A 22,500-nucleotide genomic window follows, 5' to 3' on the forward strand; every position below is an offset into this window, starting at 1 on the left:
AAGGAGAGGGGAGTTTTTCATCTATTATTGGTACCGAGTCATAGTTTGTTGCCAAATGATCACCCATTGGGAGTTGTCAGAAATCAGTAGATTAAAGCAATATTATTGTTCAGTAGTTCATATCGTTTTTAATTGAAAAATCTCTGTATATTGAATATTTTTGATGGCCGCAACAAGTGAAGCAGTGCTAGTTACAGTTTTAGTATATTCAATTGGAGGTATTTGACTTTCATTAAATATCAAGAGGGAATACACATATTTTGACCTTTTTGGGGGTTTAAAATGATACATGTCATACAAAAAACTGAAAACCACTTAAAAAACCCTGTACATTCACTATTACTTCTTACAAGATTTTCGAGGATTGATTTGCCGTCAACTGAATCAGACAATATTCCTTCACTGTGATCACTTTTAAGATCTGAACTTACTTCCGTTTGACAAACATCAACAGTTTTTGGCAAATCATCTGACGGTAAATTCTTCTTTAAAGATGAATTTTCATTTAATCTTTTGCCATACTGCAATAAAATAACATTAGATGAGATGTTTGAATTCCAATAACTACATGATTTTATTACAGAGTAGCAGAGTGAATAGGTGTGGTCAGCGGATCTTGGTCAAGAGGGTTGTGATTTTCGAGCTCTGCTAAGTTTCTTTATATTCTTTGGTTTTTTCTTATTTTTGTATTCTATTTTTATTGTGTGCCCTTTCATATAACCACTGTGCAATGCCTGGGTCATTTGCGGCTTTGAAGAAGGAGAATAACATACTTAAAGCGCAACTATCATCAATGTCGGACGAGGTAGCTAGATTGAAGGAGTTGATACAGCGACATAGCGGCAGAAGCGAAGAAGTTCTGCCCAGCGAAGAAGGTGCCCAATGTGTAGAGTTCTTGAGCAAGAAATACGACGACTTCCATCTCTTTAGCGGCATGGCCAAGGACGAACTCCAGCGACTAAGCACCAAACTCGAAGAGCTGAAAGCCAAGGTTGATATTATTGGAAATGCTATTGACGAAATTCAAGAATATAGTTTCCAGTACGTATAATGTAAAAATTGTGGGAGTGCCTGAGAGGCTGCAAGATGAATCCGCAGCCTCGATAAGCAAGCTTTGCCTAAACATTTTTAAAGAAACGGGAACTGATGTATCGATGTATGACATTGACACCGCCCATCGTGTTCCCAGCCGGAATAATAATGGGAAGCCAAAGCCGATAGTTTGTAGATTTGTCAGGCGTTTAGCCAAAGAAAGCGTCATGAATCATCGTAAAGATGCATGCAAATTGGACCCGGCCTCCGTTGGACTCCCTGAGGATGCCTCGTTAAGCGCGGTTAGAATTTTTGATCATTTGTCACCCCGAATGCAAACAGTCCTGTTCGAGGCGAAGAAGTTTAAAGAACAGCATTATTACAAGTACTGTTGGTCAAAGGGCTCCTTTGTTTATTTACGGAAAGATGCTACGTCTCGAGCCACAGGCAGCCCAAGCTCACTACTAGAAAAGCGGACGTGACTCTTACCGTGTTGCGCAACGTTTTATATTTATAAAGGTTTGTATGGGATGTTATCGGTTTGCCTTAAAAGAGAGAAAAAAATGTCTTGTTTTGAAATAACTGGGCTTACCTTATTGCTGTGTTGTTTTCTTTGTTGATTCCGAGCGTCTCAGGCCATTTTGAAGCGTTTTCGGCGAGTTAGCGCTATGTTGGTGTTCAACTGCTAAAAGAAAGACAAGGCCGGAAACCTATTTTAGAAGTGTCCGTCGCCCGAAGCGAATAATTCCGCCAAAAAATTACCACCAGTCTCCATTCCTCCAGAAAATCAAAGCAGAGATGTTGCAGTTTCATTTCCATTCACTCGATTCCCAATTCCTCCCACAGATCTTTTGTGGGAGGAATCAACATCGAATGGAAATGTGTGATCAAAACAATGCGGTCTTGACAAAACCTCTCGAGGGGACCAGGGGAGCTAACTGGTTTGTTTGTCGACTGCAGGTCGCTGGCTACCCTCGCCGGGCTTATTTTTGTTACCCAACATACTGTGCGATCGGCCAATGGGCCCGCAAATGTTTCAAGCAGCCAAATTCGAAATTGGAAAGCCGATCGATCTGGAGATAAAAGCATCGCTAGTGAAAGATCTGTCGGAGAAATTGGGAATCGAGTGAATGGAAATGAAACTGCAACATCTCTGCTTTGATTTTCTGGAGGAATCGAGACCTCTTAAGCTTTCAGAACATATTTTAATTTAGTGGTTTCAGTTTTAAAGAATCTGTGTAGAGATTTTCATGACCGCGAAACTTGAAAACTTCCACCCAATGTTTTCAAATTTGAACCCATCTTTATCTTTTCAACACAGAAACTGTGACTCCAGAGTACTGTATGTTAGTCAAGCTTGAATTCATGAATAAAATAGATATAAAATAGGACAGGTTGTTACACTTCACACCTAGTTGCTGTTTCAAATATTGTGGGTTTGGGATACTTTGAAGAAAATAGAATTAAAATAGACTATTTAATACCTATTTTGCAATGGATTAGAATCCACCTCAAAAATAGAAATGAAACAGTCTATTCTATATCTATTTTGCCATAAGTCAACATTTACTTTGATAAAATAGGGTTGTGATAGCCTATTTTTTTCATATTTTTCAAAGGAAATGGCGTTAGCATGTCCTATCAGCAGAAAACAGAAATAAAACAGACTATTTAGTCACTATTTTACTGATGTAGAAAATAAAATATGATTAAAATAGTCTGTTTATCTGGTTATTTTTCCGCTCATTTTGAGAAAATAGAAATAAAATACACCACCTTGTTCAACCTTGCCTTAAAATATGGTTACAATAGTGGCTCTATTTTCCCTTTCAGGTAAAATAGGAATAAAATATAAGTCTGAGAAAATAAAATAGTACAAAAAGCATTAAAATAGACATTAAATAGAAATAAAATAGGTTTGTTTTCGTAAGGGTATTCAGGAAGACCACCATTTTTGGCTCATGTAGTCATTCCATGAGGTGTGCGAGGCAACTGCATGGCCTTTTATCACTCACTCACTCGATTCCGATAGATATATTCATTAATTAAAATTGGATTAAGCATTGAACTCCAATCTCCTCTGCTACACTACACGCTTATCCAAATCATCCATGAGTCGCCCCACAGGGGCCTTTGGTTTAAAAAGGCACCAGTACTCTCTCTCTAACTCAGTGCAAGCCACCGTAACACTTGCAAAAATGTGCTCCACGCAAGAGAGATAGCCATGATACACTTACGGATTACTCGAGATTCAGTTGGGATCGGAATGAGGAGTTCTAGAATGTTTACTAAAATTATTCATCTATTGTGCGTGGCAAATATTCGGCCGTGCCTTGAAAATTTTACCAAAACTGGAAGGGAAAACCTACTTTTCAGGCTTGCCTTGTCAGTGCAAGGTCGCTCATTTTCTTCCTCTTCCTCCTCTTCGTACTCTTCATCGTCTTCTTCATCTTCAGAAGACAACTTGTTGACTGCATTAGCTGTAACTCGGAGGGCCTCGCGAATGCGCTGTATGTCATCCACAAGAAGCTCTCTTTCACTTGCATCACCTTCATCTGACTGGAGAGTACTCATATCAGTTTCTTTCCAAGCTTTATTATCTGCAATGCGTTGATAAAATGAGCTGAAGTCTCCACCTTAACAGTTGTTTGAAAATGACAGAACGAACCGGTTACGTCCAGGCAGCCATATTAGAAACAACCTCACTTTCATGGTGCAAAAGAAATGTGGGTTGGTACGAGTAGTGGTAAATAATTGTTTGTTGTTTATTTGGGGACCACGTATGAACTGTACCTTTGTCTGGGAGGGTGCTAAGGCAGAACCAGATGACAAATGACTATTTTTGGCTTTTTTGTCGTTTTAACCGCGCCAAAAAGATTCTTATTCCAGTTTGTGCAACATGAGCTGAAACCTTCTCGCGGAGAGAAGGCGAAGGAGCGAGGGGGGTAGGGCTAGGTTACCTTTTAAACCTTTACCAGTCCTTTGAAGCCTTTGTGTTAAATGAAGATTGGTGAAGTTTATAGGAATTATGCGGTGGCTCACAAGGGCCATCCGCCTACAAAAATTACAACGGGCTCCTCGTCAAAGAAAACATCATTCAGAAAATTGCAGAAAGTGGCATGTGTTACGATGATTTATTTAAAAGATCTTTATAACAACGGTGGGAAGGAAGCACTTGTCGCTATTCTTAGCAAATCGCCAATCGCGTGGATCAGCTCCACGAGGAACAAAACATCCTGACACTTTGCACAAAATAATCCAGCACTTTGAAGGCAAATAGAGCAGCAGCCATTTCCAGGCGCAATCCACCCAGAAGGTAAACCTCTCTTGGCAAAATAAAGCTCTCTAGAAGAGCGCAAACGACGTTCGGCGAAATAAGACGTCTAAAACCTTGTGGCGTCCGTGGCAAGTGTCATTGCGTGACACAACTGTTGCGCATGCGCAATTTCCCATCTTGTCGAGTCGAAATTTTCGGAAATTTGAAACTTTAGACTGACGTATTTCCGTTTCCGCTCGGTGAATTTTTTTCATATTCGCACGTTAACTTTGCACGGCTCTGTGCGTGTTTTACAAAAATTCAAAAAAATTCTTTCCGAGGGAAAAAAAGTTAAGGATGAATTCTAAAAAAGGCCTCTTTTCCTTAAACTTTCAGACAGAATTTTTTTAAACAAGGACCCTGGCTATAAAAGGGATAGCTCCTCCCCGTCTTGTAACGCAATCTTTGCTTCCATGGCTAATCGAAGATGGCTGACTAATGGAAGGTGAAGGGGGAAAAAGAGATTTGTACACGAAGACCGATATCCTTGTCTTGTTTCAATTGATTTCCACTTGAAAATGTTGTTATTGACGATTAAAAAGGGACGAATGGAGAAATACTGATCTTCATTTGCAAAACTCAAAAAATTAGGCTATCGCAATTTGAATTTCGCGCTCCTAACGGCTCCTCCTATCGCGAGATGGTTGTACTGGCCCTCTGACTCCCCTCCGTTTGCCTCAACTTCTTGAGCCGTCGATATCATTGACTAGAGGATCTCAGTACTGTGACATGCTCAGAGAGAGTGGATTTCATGTACGTATATGTACATTTGTGTACATGTAAGTAAATGTGTGTACGTGTATGTTGCGACATAACTCATCTTCCACTTCGAATTGATCCATTTTACGGTTGCTACGGTCGCGCACTAACTAGTCTTTAGCTTTAAAATTGCATTTTATTTTGCCATGGCGGATTTTCCATGAAAAAAAGCCAAAATAGCGGCGCGAGTTCTACGAGTCCGTTATACACTGGAGCTGGCAGTCGAACCCGGAATGGAAGAGCGATTGGAAAGCGTGAAGACAAGAATTCAGCGGTTGAAGGAACGCCTTCATTTAGCGAGTCGAACACCGATGGCAAATGTTATTTTGATGGAACGACTCTTAGACTTATTCGAATGGTCTGAACAAAGAGGTATGGTAAGTGAAAGTCACTCCTCTTTGTTTACATCTTGCGCGTTCGCTCAGGCTTCTCATCTCGCCAGCGACGCGGCCACCCAAACCGACATAAACGGGTCCAATTTTTTTATCGCACGTTTTGAGTTATGGGGAGAAAAAGCCTCAAAAAAGGAAAAAACAATAGAGCGAAGTTCGAGAATAGGTCCCTTTGAAAGGAACATAGTTTTCTAAGTATTTTGACACGGCACTGTGTAGGATATTTTTTGCCTGAACATTTTAGACGCGCGTTGCAACGAGAAGCCTATTTCACTAGCTACTTATGAAAAGGTCGAGGTTTTCAATAGTTCTTGAGGCCCGTTCAGGCAATATAGCCGATGATAATTTGTTTTCCATCGGATTTCAGTCAACCAGACATGTTTCCAATCCGTGACCGAAATTATTTTATATGAGCACCCACGGGATTCGTATTGCAACACCGTAGTTACTAAAAGTTGGAATCACCTGAAACCACCTGAAACCACCTGAAACCATCTGAAACCACCTGAAACCACCTGAAACCATCTGAAACCCCCATGAAAACCATCTGAAATTACCTGAAACCACCTACAAGCCATCTAAACCCACGTGAATTAAACATTATCGCAAATCGGTATCTTAATTTTCAGCATGACGCAAAGCTTCTGTATTGCTAATTTACTCTACTTTACGTCTATTTTTATCTGTTATCTCACTGTCACTGACAATGAAATTAGTTTCAGTTTCGCGACGCATTCCAAGATCTTGTTTGATAACAAAGGGAAGAGAGATAAATCTTGTAATTACACACTGTGTACACGTTTTTCGAGCTGCGCGGTCTGCGGTCTGCGTTCTGCGTTTTTGAGATTTGTGTTAACGAGACACCTGAGTTGCTTTGTACGATTGTACCAAAAATGATTTCATTTAGTAGAGGTACTTTAACGTTAAAACAGATATTCCGAGATCTCGTCTGATAACATCAATGACAAAAGAGAGATAGATAAATCTGGTAATTACACACTGTTTTCACGAAGGAAAACTGATTGCGCACACGTCGACTGACTCAAAAGGCACACACATAACCTATGCAAGACTGGTACGGCTCGACAGTGGAGGATCGTAACTGCGATATGTTCAATAAGAATTCAACTCCAATGTTTACATAGCAGTTTCGCTTACGCATTCCGTGATCTCGTTTGATAACAAAGGGAAGAGAGATAAATCTGCTAATTACACACTGTGTAGACCTTTTTCGAGGCGTGGCTATTCGAGGTGTGCGGTTTGCGGTCTGCTGTCTGCGTTCATGTCTGCGTGCTTTCATGTAATTTTCAGATAATTTCAGATGGTTTCAGGTGGTTTCATTGGTGGTTTCAGATGGTTTCAGATGGTTTCAGGTGGTTTCAGGTGATTCCAACTTGTAGTAACTACCATTTCAACACCACATATTCCGTTGGAGAAATTGCGCGCGATTCAAATAAAAATTCTATCTAACGTGATCTCTTGTTTAATTGCAGAGGAGTTCTTGTATAAGTGTCACATGAAATCCCGTAGACAAAACGTCGAAGAAACTAACCACTTTATTACAACAATACAAAACCGGTATGAGAAGAGGATTTTTGTGAAAGATAATAAAGGTCATAAAAGCTAGTCCTCACCGCTAGCCCTCTGGCCGTTTGCCTTCCTTACGGAAATGACATCGCAAGCGGGTGTACATTCCGTGGAGCCAACTGAGTGGAGCCGATCATCTTTTGTTTGCCGTAAACGAAAATGGCAAAATTCGTAGAAGTTTGAGATATGCACTGGCTGCAAGTGACCTTTCGGTTACAATAGTTTTGCCGATATCGCACGGTCACGGACTGGTTGATGTCGACAGTTCGGTGTCAAGGGTGAAATGACTGACGGCTTGCCCAGGGCAAATGTCCTTTTATAGTCAGGGTCCTTGTTTAAACTTAACATTCAATGGGGTCAGTAATGCCTCTTAAGGCTATTAGTTGAATTTGAATTTGTTTTTCTTTCCGTAGCGATTAATAAGAAAAAAATTTACGTCAAACTTTTTTTGGCAAACGGTTAAAATTTATCAATTTTTGCGTCACTAGCCAAACTTTTTTCCGTGTAATCCTATTAAGACCATCTCATGGGGCGGGGGGGAGGGGTAGTGGGGGTATTTTTTAACTGAAATGATGTACTACTAGAAATAAAAGGACTATCCCTAAGTTACTGGTCTCAATCAGACAAATTTTAAACGAGGTCTGAGTTCGCTACGCATCTCTCGCCTCGGTGACCCTTTCACTCCCATGAATGAGATATCAATTCTGTGACTATCTGCGATACATCTTATCATTTCAGCGAGGTCTAAGAATTTGGTGTCAAATCAAACTATATCCAAAATATGTTTTTCTCGAATCTTTTTTAGATGTAGCGATTTAGGGACTGACGAAAGTTTCCTTTAAGTCAATCCTGGAAGCAAAAGGTTTGAAAAAAATTAAACCTTAAAAGAGTTGTAAACAAGACAGCAAAGTAAAAAAAACAAAACAAGAGATTAATTCGGTCTGTAATCATACGGGTGATTGACAAAATCGGACGAGCTCGAAGCAGGAGTCCTATTTGTTTATCACGACTCGGTACGATTCTAGAGAGAATTGGACGACACAAGGCCTTATTACCATTTAATCAAAACAGTGACAAAATTCGAGAAAGAAACTAAACATTGGTCATGCGTTAGTGTGCGTTGTCTAAAACTACGCATTCTAAGGTGTAGTAGTTAAACCTACCAGATGACACTCATTGCTCTTGTTTACAGTGCCTCCCCCACCCCACCCTTGCTCCGAATCACCTTTTTATTCCCTCGTATAAATGGCGTGCCATTCATTTACGCCACAATCGAGTGTCTAAGACGACTATTTCATGAAGTTCCCACCTTCACCGATGCCGTTTGCCTTTCTGGTCGATGAGGCTTCTAAGGGTCTGATTACATGAACCGAGCTGGCCCGGTTAGCTGGGCTGATTTCTTTTGTTTTCACGCTTTGGTGAACACCAAAACAAAAGAAATCAGCCCGGCTAACAGGGCCAGCCCGGCTCATGTAATCAGGCCCTAAGCCAAGTCTGAGCCGGAATGTTCATTTTGAAGGCGAAAATGCCACCGGTCTGATTTTCATTTCTGATGTTTCGGGAACGTGGCTAGGATCGGTTTTATCAGATTTTCCCCAGTGAATCCCTCTCACTCTGTTTAGATTCGACGCCCCATTGCCGTTGGCTGACCACCAGCCGTTTGCTATTCCGTGACAGTTATGATTTTGACCACAGGTGCTAAACTTAGAGCCATTATGAGCCTTGAGAGAATCCTCAATAGTCGCATCTGTTCAAGAAGTAAAATCCACTCATAAATGCTTTGAAACTTCAGCTCAATTTTTGTCACGATGCAAAAAACAAAATGGAAACAAGATATTCGCTAATTTCCGACAAAATGAGTGGAAAAAATAAAAGTAAAAGAAAAAAGCAAACAACCATGAATTGTATTGTGATATCTGGCTCAGCCCTCGCACTGCAGGTCAGATTTTCAGAACCTTTGCTGAGGTTCGGGAACTCGTTAAAGGAAATTCAATACGAAAAATATTTTTATTAGTGTAACATGCACCTATATGTGTGTTGTACTGTACTCACAAAGTGCTTATTCTAGAGTGAAACATATCCAACGAAAATAATCGAGGTGATGTATTGATAAACAGGCCAGATGATGTTAAGTTTCGGATAACTGTAATGAGCTCTCTTAGTTACATTATTGGCACTTCTCTATCCTCAAGCTTTGATTTCAAAACGGAGTAAACCAGTCAAAGCTAGTCAAGTCCTGAGAATGATGAATCTTAATCTTTTTGTCTGTCGACTGAAATGCATTACAATCATTTTCTTTTTCCTTTCTCCACTGAGATATTTTTTTGCTTTCGTTACACTACTTCATTTATGGTCATGCAACGAATCTACTTGTCATTATTGTTTTGTTGACTTACTTGATAAGTGGCCAATGTTCAGCCGGTACTCTTCGCTTTCATTTGCAATTCCAAACCACCCATATTCCGCGTAAAAAGTTTTTTCAGAATCTGCGTAAACATTTTTTACAGGATCTACCCCCAGTTCTACTCGAAGCGTGCTGTTTTTCTTCTCTCGGGTCAGCCGATGGATCTTATCCAGTCCGAGCCAAAATTCACCAGCCAGGAAACTTCCAAAACCATGTTTGTAGTCAGCCCGAGTGCAGTTGAAATCAACTGAACCACCTACTCTTCTCTGGAACACTATCCAGCCTCCACCGTCTGTTGTCTGGTCACAATACACATCAAACGCGTCTGACTGATCAGGTTTGATTGTATAAACACCACTGATTGTCTGGCCAGATTCGTGCAGCTCAGCACAATTCTTAACTGTTGAAGAAAAATACGAAAGTTTTGTCAACTAAGTTGCTCGCAAATTGGTTATATCAACTAAGTTGAAATTGTAAATCGGCCACCGTAACGAGTTAAAAAGCTGACGTTTCGAGCGTTAGCCCTTCGTCATTGCTCGTAAATAAGTGAGCAGAATGAAATGATCTTTAATGCTAAAACAGTATTGGTAAAACATAACTTAAGAGAGAAAGAAGAAAGATAAAAGAATGATTAAGGAATATAAAGAAAGATACAGGAATAAAAAGAAAATGAAGAAAAGGAAAAAAGAGAAGAACAAAAGCTCAAATTGGAGAAAATAGAAACAGAGGATCATAGATGAGAAAGGTATTCCTTCCGTCAACCACATCCTCTATCTACATGACGATCGTCTTTGAGTAAACCTAGCTTTAACATTAGTTTTAGTGCGAAACACCCCACAAGCATGATTAATTTGTCTGCACAGCCTGTGCTTAGTAAAACTGATACACTGAAATTGAATTACACGAGTGTTACTTAAGCTCTTTATCGCAATGGTGTGGGAAGGTAATCTTACTTACATCTACGCGCTGAAGATACGATTGGAATCATCAAAAGTAGTGTCCCAAACAGCAAAGTTGAAATTCTGAAAACGGAGTTCATCCTTTATAATGTGAAGCTCTTTCTTCCTTTAAGCTACTTAAGGTTATAATATGTAACAGTGACTGAAGAAACACCCGTATTTATAATGAAGAGTTCTTTGTTTTAGAATTGATTAGATATTTAGGCCATTGCCGCGAAAGCTATTTTTGTGCACAAAGGCTCGGTACTTGCATTGAAACATAAACATAAAAACTCAGTGAAAGATTGTTCAGAAGTATCTGGATCGACAACACACCTTACCGTGGGCGATGTGTTTAAGCAGGAGTCTCTGTGGTGGGGCAGAGTTTGTCATTCAAAATCAGGGGCTTTACCGCCGGATGGGAAGAACAAAACATCTTACGCGATAAAGTGATCTCAATTTGATCCTCACAATCTGTGCCTAGCGTTTAGCATGACCAAGAAGTTATGCATTGTTGGCCATTGTCGGAAGAATACCTCATATTAAAGGCGTGCACAAGAGAATTAACAAATTTACTAGTATTTGTTACTGTAAGGTTTTTTTTTGCCGACAATATCGAATATTTGCTATCAATGAGTTCTCGATTATCACTTCCCGTGCTAGATAATTTGAAATAGATCATAACCGATTATAAACAGGGTCATGGGGAACTAAGTTCTCTCAGTTTATAATCTGTTGTCATTATGATGATTAAGATGATAAAGCCGCCTCCACAAGTTTTGCAACGCTGGTCTTTCCAGAGTTAACTAGTAAATGTCGGTCTGTAAACAAACACCTAGAAAGAATGTTCAGCTAGTTAATCGGCTTAGTGAAAACATAGCCCACGTGTCAGCGGCGTCGGGAACGCGACATTCTTCCTAATAAAAAAAAAACGCACACACACAAAGATAATATTACCCCCTTGACGTCTCACTTGACCGCCGAAGCGAAATCATGATTTAACTTAAGAGATCGAGATCGTTGTTCAAATCCATTGGTGAATTGCTCCATATTTCGTTCCATGATAATAGTCCCGACAGCTTGGGATTTTTCCCTGGTCGTTTCTTTTCACCTAAAGCTAAACCTGTTGTGTTATGAAGTTCATTAAAGTGCTACCCACGCAAGGTTACGTTTTTCATAAAGAATTTAATTAAAGGTATTCTTGATTAAAGCTTCAACCTCTTGCTGGTTTTTTTAACCATCTTTAGATCAAAAGGAAAGTCGTGTAGACTCGAACAGACTTAAAAAAAAATTGTGTGATTTATCGATTCAATTTGGGATGTCAGCTTTGGACTGTTACGTCACGAAAATAAAGGAAATAGTCGTCAACTCAAAAAGCTATTGTCTCAGCCATACAATAACAGAAGTTATTCGGGTGATATTTACCTTTTAGCAAATATAAAATACGGATTAACCAATTCTTACAGCTACTGAAAAAAACGCGCGAACAGCTGACAGAGTAAAGTTTCCGAGTGACTTTACAAGTCACGGATATTTCAATAAGGACAAGTTGCGGAGTGATATTTGACTGATGTTTACAGTTGACCGAGCAAGTGAGAACAATTGAATGAGTTATATCTATAAAAAGAATTATAAAAGACCACAAAAGGGTTATCAAAAATTGTAGGATCTCTTAGTCCAAGCGCTCTTTGAAATCCTATTTGTCGATTTTTAAGACTGAAGTAAACAACGGTACCCCCTAAAAAACCTCATTGGTCCACTTTGCAGTTTGTGACAACCATCGAAAACACACGAGTCAAGCCGGATTTCTACTTGGTCTGCCTCACAGACATCCCACATAATTGCCAGCGAAAAAAAGAAATCAAGCAGATACTTTTTAGTCTTAAGTCACCACCATGATGAGAGTGGCATCAACCTGTATCCTGCAAAGTTGCTTTATTCTAGACTTCTGCCCTTAATTAAAGCATGCAAAAATGTTCTATAATGTCAGGATTTGACACTTAGAACCTACCCTAACAACTTTTTTCGTATTTTTTTTCCCGGAATGTTGCGATGGCTTCCAATCATTCTTTTTAAGTCTCGTACCTAGATTCCAAAGATTCCACGGAAAACGGTTGAAATTCATCTTATGCCGGAATGTTCTTTCTACCTCGTACGCTTCGTGTTTTCAACAACTTATTCTGATGCTGTTTCCTTTACATAGCAACAAAAACATGATCAGCCAAGCTTACGACGTCATTCCATTCTTTATGACTAAACGTTAAAACATTACGGTTATGTTACCCTTGCGGTAACTAAATATTTTGTGAGCCCACTCACGTCCCTCTTTCAGAGACAGCAGCGGAAATCATGCCCAGCTCTAGAACGACGTGAAACGCACGAATCACCGAACCGAGCAACATAAAATTTTTTGTTTGTTTTTTTCTTTTATGAAAATAAAAGTGAGACGTTTAGTATCCAGCTTCTTGTGAGGGTGGATACTAATTCCCGACTATTATAAGTTATTTTAAAACTATAAAGTGATTTAATTCCGAGCACCTTAAAAATCACTTCCGTTCTGTAGTCGAGTCAAATTCATTTGGTTCAGCATGGCAATAACAAGAAATTTTAGTAACGATCGTGTGTATTGTGAGCAGAAATAACATGTTAGTCACTCTTAGAGGTCAAAGGGGTAACGCACTAATTCGTTCGTTTTCAAGAATTATCCTGTCTGTTGTGTGCACTCGTTTGTTTTGGTAGGCTATAAAAACTAACGCTTCTAACGCTTCTGGTCGTTTTCCTATAATCATATGCAGAGTTGTTTTATTCGTGCCAGACGAATATTCTTTCGCCTCGCTTGCCGATGAAATCAGACATGTGATGGACTCTCTGACTTTTGGAGGCGGCTCATGGATATTGACTTGCTAATCTGAAAATAGATAAAAAAAAAAATAAGTCAATGAGACTATCAGCGATTTAACAATTGCCGAGGGCACACGATAGCTAGAGGAAGCAAAAAGTGTCATCTAATTATGTATGATTACTGTTATTTCTGTTGGAAGCCAAAAGATTTTCCGTGGCTCGAGCATCCATCTGTGTCCGTTCGTATTCAAAGACTTCGTTCATGACGAACCCTTCTCATACATACTGGGAAACAGAGCTTTCGAAAATGCCTTTGCAGGACGTCGATCTCACAGAAATGCACCAACTGAAAAAACAAATGTAGATATCACGAAAGCGATCACAGTCAAATGAAAAATTGTCAATCCGGTCCTTCCTGCCAGCGTACTTGATTCAGATTTCAGATCTAGAAAAAGGAAAATTGTCTGTTGACAGAGCTATTTATTCTGTAAAAAACTTGATTTTGAGATAGTTTAAGTTGCTGCAGGTAGTTGAAGATAAAAGAAACCGTTTCTTTTAAAATGGCTTTCCTTCCTGTCAAAGAACAGAAGTTACTTTTCTTTAGGTCAGGGACCATAGCAAATCACAACCTTCATGCTATGGAGAACTCAAGAGAATAACTCAATTAAAGAAGCAAAACGTTTTAAAATGGAGAACTTCTCATCGCAGCTCACTCTAAATCACCATCTTCTAATCACGAAGTTCTCCCAATCTCACGCACAGGGGACACTTGTTGCATTTTAATAAGTTTTTACCAGAAGAGAGAGTTATCAGACATGTTTATGTAGGGAATTGACCGTGGCCGTCAGACACAATGTACGTAATTAAGCCAGACTTTAGAAGTGCCTAAGACTGAAATTTAAAATTAGTTTTTATCGACGTTGCCGTAAAGGAGATTTTTTTTTTTTCGTGATTAAAGTTTGTAGAATGTTTCATCTTTATCCTTACTGGTGAACTTAATGTTTCTGTCGAAAGATTCAGAGTTTTAAATACATACAGCTAAGAAGGACAAATTGTCACCTCTGTATCATGCTAAAGCTAAGTCCGTGATTTTGTTACCTAAATCACTGACATGTAAGTTGACCTCGACTGAAGTCCTTTCACCAGCTATGTTATTTGCAATGCACTGATATTTGCCCCCATCTCTCTTCTTCACTTTTTCTAGAAATAGTTGGTAATGAGTAGTTTGTTCACGTCGTACACGAGTGATCTTTGCCCTTGAATTGAATTGGACAAAATATGAATTGTTGTTCTTGATCCACCTGCTGGTTGACAGGAGATGACCAGTGGTAATACAATTCAAAGTTACATCCGAACCGATGACAATGCTAAGGTTCCACCGATCTTCAACAATTTGAGGTACAGTCGGGGTGTCTGATGAATGAAAGTTGGTCGTTGGGGTGGATTGCGTCGAATGAGGATTATTGCCCCTTACACATGAGATGCTTGGCTTTGGATGACTCCTGGCGATGCAGATAAAAATTTCACCAAAACCAACAACAGCGTTTTGGTTCTTTGAATCCTTCGCATCTTGAATAGGTTGGAGGTCTGAGGAATGAAAAATGAGGCAAGTATTATTGCTATGGTAGCTACAGATTCGCAAACTCCTTTGCAACCAGACCAGAAGGAAGAAAGACAAGCCTAGAGTAGCCTAAGACAATGAAAAAGGTGGACAAGAGTCCTTGCTATTCGGTACTTCGTAGGTGAAAAATCAGTAGTTGTTTCTCATATTATAATGACTATAATGGAGATACGACCCGGTATAAGTTGTGGATCTTATTAAATTTCCCATTAAATTCAAGATTCTTGCGTTCCTCTTCACTTTTATGCCTTTTCTTTCCACTATGTATGGTGTTTTGTTTCTATCTCACCTTAGTAATATTCTGTTGGTCACTTCACGATGTAAGAAGCTTTTTACGGAGAAAAATATTTTCTCACTACTTCAAGATATGACTGGAGATAATAAGTAAAACATCCTCATATTCTCTTTCCTTATGAAATTTTCTTTTGACGAGACAAAAATATAAAGCTTTTAAGATAAATTATCTGCACCTTTTGAAAAAATCAGTTATCATTTCCAAAAGTAAAAGATGAATGCCTCTAACCTAACAAACTAACCTAAGAAAGACACTCTTGAGATCCTTTCTCCAGCGCTGTTATTAGCCACGCAGTGATATTTACCATTGTCTTCCAGTTCAGTTCCTGTCAACAAGAGCTGACTACGAACGGTTTTGTCGTCTAACACAATAACCTTCTCCTCTACCCTTGGGTCGGTTTGTAAAGCATATGGATCATCGTTCTTTTGCCAAGAGATGGTTGGCCTGAGACTACCAGTGGCTGTGCAGTTGAAAGTTACAATGGAACCGATAAGAGCACTTTGGTTCTTTGGATCTCAAGTTCAATAATTTGAATGGTTTGGGTTTCTGAAGAACGAAAGTGAGACAGTAGCTGAAGTTTATACTATGAGAACAAAAACACATGAAGGAAACGTGACTTTAAGGCTGATTAAGGGATGGTTCAAGTGAAAGAGGCGTCGTCAACAGCTTGTTATACGTAAGGAAAGGTCATTATTTTTTTTTTTTATAGACAGATCAGAAGACTAAGACACCGGCGGACACAGAGACCAACAAGACAAATGAAAGACGCACAATTCTATTTGGTCTTTTATTAAAAATAACGAAACTTTCCTATAAGTTATTTTTCTTAAATTTTATATAGCTTTACTATTTCGCAATATTTCGAGAATGTAACGATTAAAATATCTGGGGTCAAAAGTTCATCTATAAAACCCAAGAAACGGACAGTTTATCAAACTGAAAATCTCATTTCGAAAACATGAGACGATGGAATGCTTCTGAAGTTGTGTCCGTCTCTGTTTCATTTTTTCACTCGGCCGGTGTTACTCAAGTATTTATATTATATCTCCTTCCTGCTTTGTTGCCTACCCTTCGGACGAATTTCAACTGATTTTCTTCTGCAGTGTACGTGATAACCATTTCCTGCTTCGCACGTGTAGCTACCGAGTTGCTCTGCCGTCAGATGTTTCAACATCAAGTACATCTATGTACTCTAAATATCAAACATCGCCCGACAGTTAAAAAAAATCGACCTCAATTTTATTTCAAAAAAGAATCCCTATATAGAACTATTTTCGAAAATAGAGTTTAAAAGGTTCAGCGAATTTTATTTTTCGAGAAATTGAGAAATGTCCGATTTCGACCAGATGGGGCTTGGCGCGAACCCCAAAATAGGCAAATTTTGCGAATGTTGAGCAGCCTCGCAAAGCAAGTTAAGAAAAAAAATTAAGACTCTCTTTTATATCAAGTAAAAGTATGCCATTTACGCTTTCTAGAAAATGTAAATTTATATTAACTTCGGCTTTTCCAAAAGTTTTAGAGGCCCATACATCAACTCTTTCTTAAACAAGGTCGTTTTGCGTAAATTTGACCCTAAATCCAAGGGCAAAAATATCAGCTGGTGCGCATCGTTTTTCCAATTAAAATAATTAGTAGTCATTCTTGACCTTTCGCCTCTAACATATAAAAAATCTACCGGCGGCCCGTGAATACTTACTTGTTGGGAAAACCAAACGTCCAAGCCATTTTCAGTCTTTTCGACATATTGCACTATTCAAATTTCAGTGCCTGTCGGAGGGGAAAACTTTTAAAATTACTCAGCCTGATTTGTTTGTAAACTTTTTAAACAATTTATTATTAGAAAATAGCCAATAGAAGAGGTATAAATTCTCGTACATTGGATTATCGCGATAAATTCCCGAATTCAAGCCTCTATTTGGAACCAATATTAGCGCGTGACAGTGCTTACGTGACAGTTCAATTTGCTGCCATTCGGGAACTAAAACTTTGTTTTAAAAAATCATACAAAATGTACTATCACTTATCACTTGCCAGGTTTTTTGGGGTTGGGATTCGAAAGAATGCATAGTTGAGGCCACAGGCTTCTGAAATTTGTATGTTTGTATTTGCTGATTTTGTATGTTGCATTGAATCTTTTTTCCCAGCTGAGTTATTTTTAGCACATGGAAAATGAGAAGCATAACAACGTCAACGTTTTTGAGATTCGAGAAAATAAAAAAATATCTTACTCCAAATTTAATAAATTCTGTCCACTTTTTGCTAGAATTCTTTAAGTCGAAGATCCAAAGGAGTGATACTCAGGTCGTTGCTTCCTGAATGCAGTTGAATTTGTTGATTTCCAATCATACATTTTAATTTAATTTCCCGCCGTCGTATTTTAGCAAATCGGAATGTAATAAGCGATAATCTGTTGATTTGTAGAGTTGACCAAAGGCAAGAAGTACTAAGCGGCAAGCGAAGAACACTAGAATTCTACAACACAACTGCCATGTTTATTTCACCGCGTGGTCTCTCGTTACATAAGATAATTTATTCTGACAACCAGATGAGCTAGCCAATCAACATCCCTTCTTCTGGGAGAAAGAAAAGTAAACTTAACATTTTTGGAGTGTCAATAAAACAGTTACAACGTCGACGAAATTATGATGTGAGTAAGAGGCACTGTTTACAAGTCAACATGCCTATAATGAAATCATGACTAATTAGAAACCAGTGTCAATTACTTAATTATATAGTCATTAAAACGAACAGGAGGATTTATGGATCGTCGTGGTCTATTTACTGCAAGGCTGTTGGGCTGAGCATTTTGGGTGTTGCTTGCATTGTTGTCACTGTTATTTGCCACTTCACCAGGTGAAGATTTGGTAGACGCCGTCTGTTCTTTTGGTGCTGTTTGGTTGGAAGAGTGAGGGACATGAGATGGGGAAGTGTCTCGAGTCTTGAGGTTTACTTGTGTGGGTCTAAGGTGAACTCTATTTCGTCGATATGTGCTTCCATCAGGTCTTTTGACCTCATAGGTGCTTGGGCCTAGTATGTTGGAGACTTCACCAAATTTCCAATCTCTTCCTTCCAAATGTTGAAAGAATATGTGCTGTCCTACGTCCAGTTCAGGGAGACTCTGCGCTTTCCTGTCATGGCTTTTCTTGACGGTGTCTTTGCGCGCTTGACGCCTTACCTCAATGGGATCATTGCTTGGATGCTTGTTGAATGAGGGTACGAGTGAGCGCGTCTTACGTTTGAACATGAGTTCAGCAGGGCTAAGACCAACGTCCTGTCGCGGGGTGTTGCGGTGCTCCAATAGAGCTTCAAGTGGGTCACTACCTTCTTTGTGAGTCTTGATCAGCAGTTTCTTCATGGATTTCACGGCTGCTTCAGCTTTTCCATTTGCTTGCTGGTGCATGGGTGATGAAGTCACGTGGATGATATGCCAGGCTTTAGCAAACAAATCGAATTCAGAGCTGGAGAACTGTGGGCCACCGTCCGATACAATCATTCTGGGGATTCCGTATCGAGCGAAGTGACTCTTGAGTAGGTTAATTACACGAGTGCTTGTTTGAGTACTGAGGAGATCAACCTCGATAAATGTAGAATAGTAATCAACAGTTACTAGGTAGTACTTATCCGCAATTTGGAAAATGTCAAGTCCAATCTTTTGCCAGGGTTCGTCACCCTCCTTGTGTTGCTTGAGAGGCTCACGTTGATTCTTTGGCTTCATTTCTTGGCAGGCTTCGCATGAGTCAGCCAATTGCTTTATGTCGCTCGCCATTCCGGGCCAGAATACAGAACTTCGTGCTCGTCGGAGCATACTGTCGGCACCGAGGTGAGAGCTATGTAGCCTCTTCCTTATTCTTGATCTCAAAGATTGAGGGATGACTATTGCTTCGCCTTTAAGGAGTACGCCATCAGCTGCAGATAGAGTGTCACGGATGTCAAAATAGGGCAATGCTGAGGGAGGAACGTTGCGTTTTCCATCTGGCCATCCGTTCATCACTAGTTCCATTACATCTTGTAGACCATTGTCTTTCTTCGTTGCTTCCTGTATTTCTTCCAGGTGAGCATCAGGAATGTTACCGAATATGGTAACGTTCATGATTCGGGCACGGTTGTCGTGATTGTGACCATTGGAGTTGAGGTGAGCTCTGCTTAATGTGTCAGCTAGATGAAGTTCAGATCCCTTCACAAACACAAAGTTGACATCATAGCGATTGTAACGCATCATCAAGTCTTGAAGACGTTTAGGGGCTGTGCTCAGAGGTTTGCGGAGTATTGCTGAAAGGGGTTTGTGGTCATTCTCTACTGTCACTGCCCGACCATAAGTGTACTGATCGAAACGCTCTAGTCCGTACAGCACGGCTAAAGCTTCCTTCTCAATCTGAGCCCAGTTCCTCTCCGATATCGTCAGTGCACGTGAAGCATACTCAATAGGGCGTCCGTCTTGAAGAAGTACTGCACCTATGCCATGCTGGCTGCTGTCGACTTGGATTACGATTTCCTTTAAAGGATCAAAATAAGCCAAGCATGCTGATTCAGACAGCTTTTCCTTGAGAGTGCCGAATGCTTCTTCGCATTCTTTGGACCATACAAATGAGGCATTTTTGCGAGTTAACTTTCTCAGTGGTTCGAGCGTATCTGCAAGATTTGGAATGAATCTGGATACGTATTGAGCCATGCCACAAAGACGTCTTACGCCTTCTGCGTCAGTGGGAGCAGGCATATCAACTATGGCCTTAACTTTAGCTTTGTCCACTTCTATGCCATTGCTAGTGATCTTGTGACCATGGAAAGTAATATCTTTGAGTCCAGTTTCTTGCTTATCTTCATTGAGTGTAATGTTCCTTTCTTTACATCTTTGTATACACTTCGAGAGATTCTGGTTGTTGTCAACGAGTGCTTCGGATTCAGTTGCACCACAACCAACGATGATAATGTCATCAACAATATTGAAGACACCATTTAAGTCTTCCAGGGCTTCATCAATTTTCCGTTGAAAGATTTCACTTGATACTTTTAGACCAAACGGTAACCTCTTCCATCGATATCTACCAAATGGGGTTATCATTGTAGTGAGTTTACTTGATTGTTCATCAAGTCGAACATGCCAATAAGCCTCCTTGACGTCAAGTTTGCTGAAGACTTTGGCGTTCTTGAGCTTAGGGAGTACGTCATCCAACACAGGTAGTCGGTAGTGCTCACGTTGAAGTGCACTGTTCAGAGGTTGAGGATCTATGCAGATCCGGAGCTTACCGTTGTTTTTGTGCACGATAGCCATTTGACTGACCCATTCAGTCGGTTCAGTAACTGGTTCCAATACGCCTTTGCTTACCAGCCGATCCAGTTCCTGTTTGACATCATTTTCAATGGCTAATGGTACTTTACGACATGGGAGTACTTTGGGGGGTACAGACTCATTCACCCTCAGAGATGCCACTCCCAGGTCACCCAGTGGAGGAGTAGACACTTTTGAAATGAAGGCATTACAGTTGATGGTTATAAAACCAAGTTCTTGTATAGTATTCAGGCCAAGAAGATTAGTAAAGCCGTTAGGAACTACAATGAATTTGACTTCATGTTGAGTGTTGTCACTTGGATTAGTGGTAGTTAAAGAAGTTTCACCCAGAGGTTTGAGATTGGTCTTGTTCCACATGTTGAGACGAATGTTTGTTGGAGATACTTGCTGCCTTCCAACGTGTTTTTGGCAAATTGTATTTACGTCAGCAGCACTGTCCAGTTGGAATTTCACGATATGGTCATTGATAGAGAGATTTGCTGTGACTCCAGTTTCCTCATCATTAATGGCGAAAAGCCATTTGTCATCAAAGTCATTATTAGGGTCATTATGATCCTCCGATTGAGACACAACAGCATGTACTTTCTTCGAACATTTAGATTTGAAATGGTTCAGGCCTTTGCAATTATCGCATGTCTTACCCCAAGCTGGGCATTTTTCTCGTTTTCGTTCATGTTTGTATCCACAATATTTACAATCAAACTGTAAATTGTCATTACCTGCCTTCGACATGCTGCTCTTGTTGGATCTGGTTCTCCTGTCTTGCAGTTTTGGGTTGGATTTCTTGGAGACTTTGTTCAGATTAGATGGAGTTGAATGTGAGGCGCTTCCGATGTTGTTTTTAAGCTCCTTTACTTGTTTATTTGATTGCTCGAAAGCTCTGCATATTTTCAGGGTTTTGTCGAGTGTGAGGTTGTCTTCTCTCAATAGAAGCTCTTGTAGTTTTCCAGTCACTGTGAAGACGATTTTGTCTCTCAGCATCCTGTCCTTTTCAAGAAAGTTGCATGCGGTGATTCTTGTTTGTAGCTCAGTGAAGAATTTGTCGAAGGGCTCTTGATACTCGATGTTCCAGAACCGATGTGATTCCATCACCTCGTTGTCTCGTGGGTTGCAGTATTTTTCGAGTGCTTCGAAGACTTTTTCGGGGTCATCTTTATCTCCTTCCTCGTTCCACGTGAAATTATCGTATACTTCGAGGACATCATTTCCAGCACAATTCAAGATGATTGCTGTTTGGATTTGTTTTTCCTTCGCCGTCGCTCCAGAAGCGGCTAAATACACTTCGACTTGTCGTCGCCATCGTTTGAAGTTTTCTGAGATGTTTCCAGAATTTATGTCGAGTTGGGGCGGTAGACGCGAAAATTCCCTGTCGCCATGATTGAATTTTACAATCCCACCGCTGCCACCATGTTGATTTTTAGAGTTGACCAAAGGCAAGAAGTACTAAGCGGCAAGCGAAGAACACTAGAATTCTACAACACAACTGCCATGTTTATTTCACCGCGTGGTCTCTCGTTACATAAGATAATTTATTCTGACAACCAGATGAGCTAGCCAATCAACATAATCCTCATGACATGTCTGAGACCTGAAAATTTCTACAGCTGCGTTTGCGCTGTTTCAAGCAGTGTGATCAGCGCGGCAAATCCTGCCGACTGTCAAGTTAACCACTAAAGAGCATTTATTACACAAGCACAGGCGCTCAAAATACGAAAATACTCGCAGTAAATAATCCTACATTTTTTGGCAGTGTTGTTTGGCAGATTCCTCAGGTAAACTGTACAAATTTTTTACGAGGATATGGCTCTCTGTGAGTTTTCTAAACTTGTTGGTGGACCTTGTAGTCGGAGTACAGATTACCCCTCAAACGTGGCATGTGTTTCTATCGGGGAATGTGATAGAGACGTAAAAAGACATCTGAAGTTCTGCAAAATCAGCAGTGACATTGCGGTAAAGAGCGAGTCAAGGCTGCTCCTTGCTCGAGCAGGTAAGCAACAATTGTCACATTGTGTTATGTTATGTTTCTGA

General features: G+C 40.0%; 3 protein-coding genes, 1 long non-coding RNA gene and 1 pseudogene across 5 annotated transcripts; 2 read left to right on the forward strand and 3 right to left on the reverse strand.

The window, feature by feature from the left end:
• The first annotated feature begins 510 nt into the window (after positions 1–510).
• On the forward strand, positions 511–1,619 carry LOC148741042 (uncharacterized; annotated as a pseudogene).
• Positions 1,620–5,115: 3,496 nt separating this feature from the next.
• Positions 5,116–7,132, forward strand: LOC148741043 (uncharacterized). Of its 2 annotated transcripts, none has more exons than XR_015993177.1 (2): positions 5,116–5,484; positions 6,993–7,132. It is a non-coding gene; the product is annotated as an uncharacterized LOC148741043 (long non-coding RNA). The 2 variants fall into 2 exon arrangements; XR_015993175.1 differs by having other exon boundaries at positions 5,116–5,479.
• Positions 7,133–8,131: 999 nt separating this feature from the next.
• On the reverse strand, positions 8,132–10,591 carry LOC148741044 (ryncolin-1-like). The gene is made up of 3 exons (XM_088738465.1): positions 10,448–10,591; positions 9,483–9,890; positions 8,132–8,833 (listed from the first exon to the last, which is right to left on the reverse strand). Exons 1-3 carry the CDS (start codon positions 10,527–10,529, stop codon positions 8,595–8,597), a joined length of 729 nt encoding a protein of 242 aa, XP_088594591.1. The 5' UTR covers positions 10,530–10,591; the 3' UTR covers positions 8,132–8,594.
• A 3,744-nt stretch (positions 10,592–14,335) lies between these two features.
• LOC111335956 (peroxidasin homolog) lies at positions 14,336–16,368 on the reverse strand. The gene is made up of 3 exons (XM_088762073.1): positions 16,254–16,368; positions 15,427–15,645; positions 14,336–14,856 (listed from the first exon to the last, which is right to left on the reverse strand). The coding sequence occupies exons 1-3, from the start codon at positions 16,366–16,368 to the stop codon at positions 14,336–14,338; spliced, it is 855 nt and encodes a 284-aa protein (XP_088618199.1).
• Positions 16,369–17,904: 1,536 nt separating this feature from the next.
• Positions 17,905–21,561, reverse strand: LOC111335894 (retrovirus-related Pol polyprotein from transposon 297). The gene has a single exon (XM_088762126.1). It carries the CDS (start codon positions 21,559–21,561, stop codon positions 17,905–17,907), a length of 3,657 nt encoding a protein of 1,218 aa, XP_088618252.1.
• Between the last annotated feature and the right edge of the window lie 939 nt (positions 21,562–22,500).

The sequence above is a fragment of the Stylophora pistillata genome, chromosome 1 (assembly GCF_964205215.1).
Source record: "Stylophora pistillata chromosome 1, jaStyPist1.2, whole genome shotgun sequence".
Taxonomy (NCBI): domain Eukaryota; kingdom Metazoa; phylum Cnidaria; class Anthozoa; order Scleractinia; family Pocilloporidae; genus Stylophora; species Stylophora pistillata.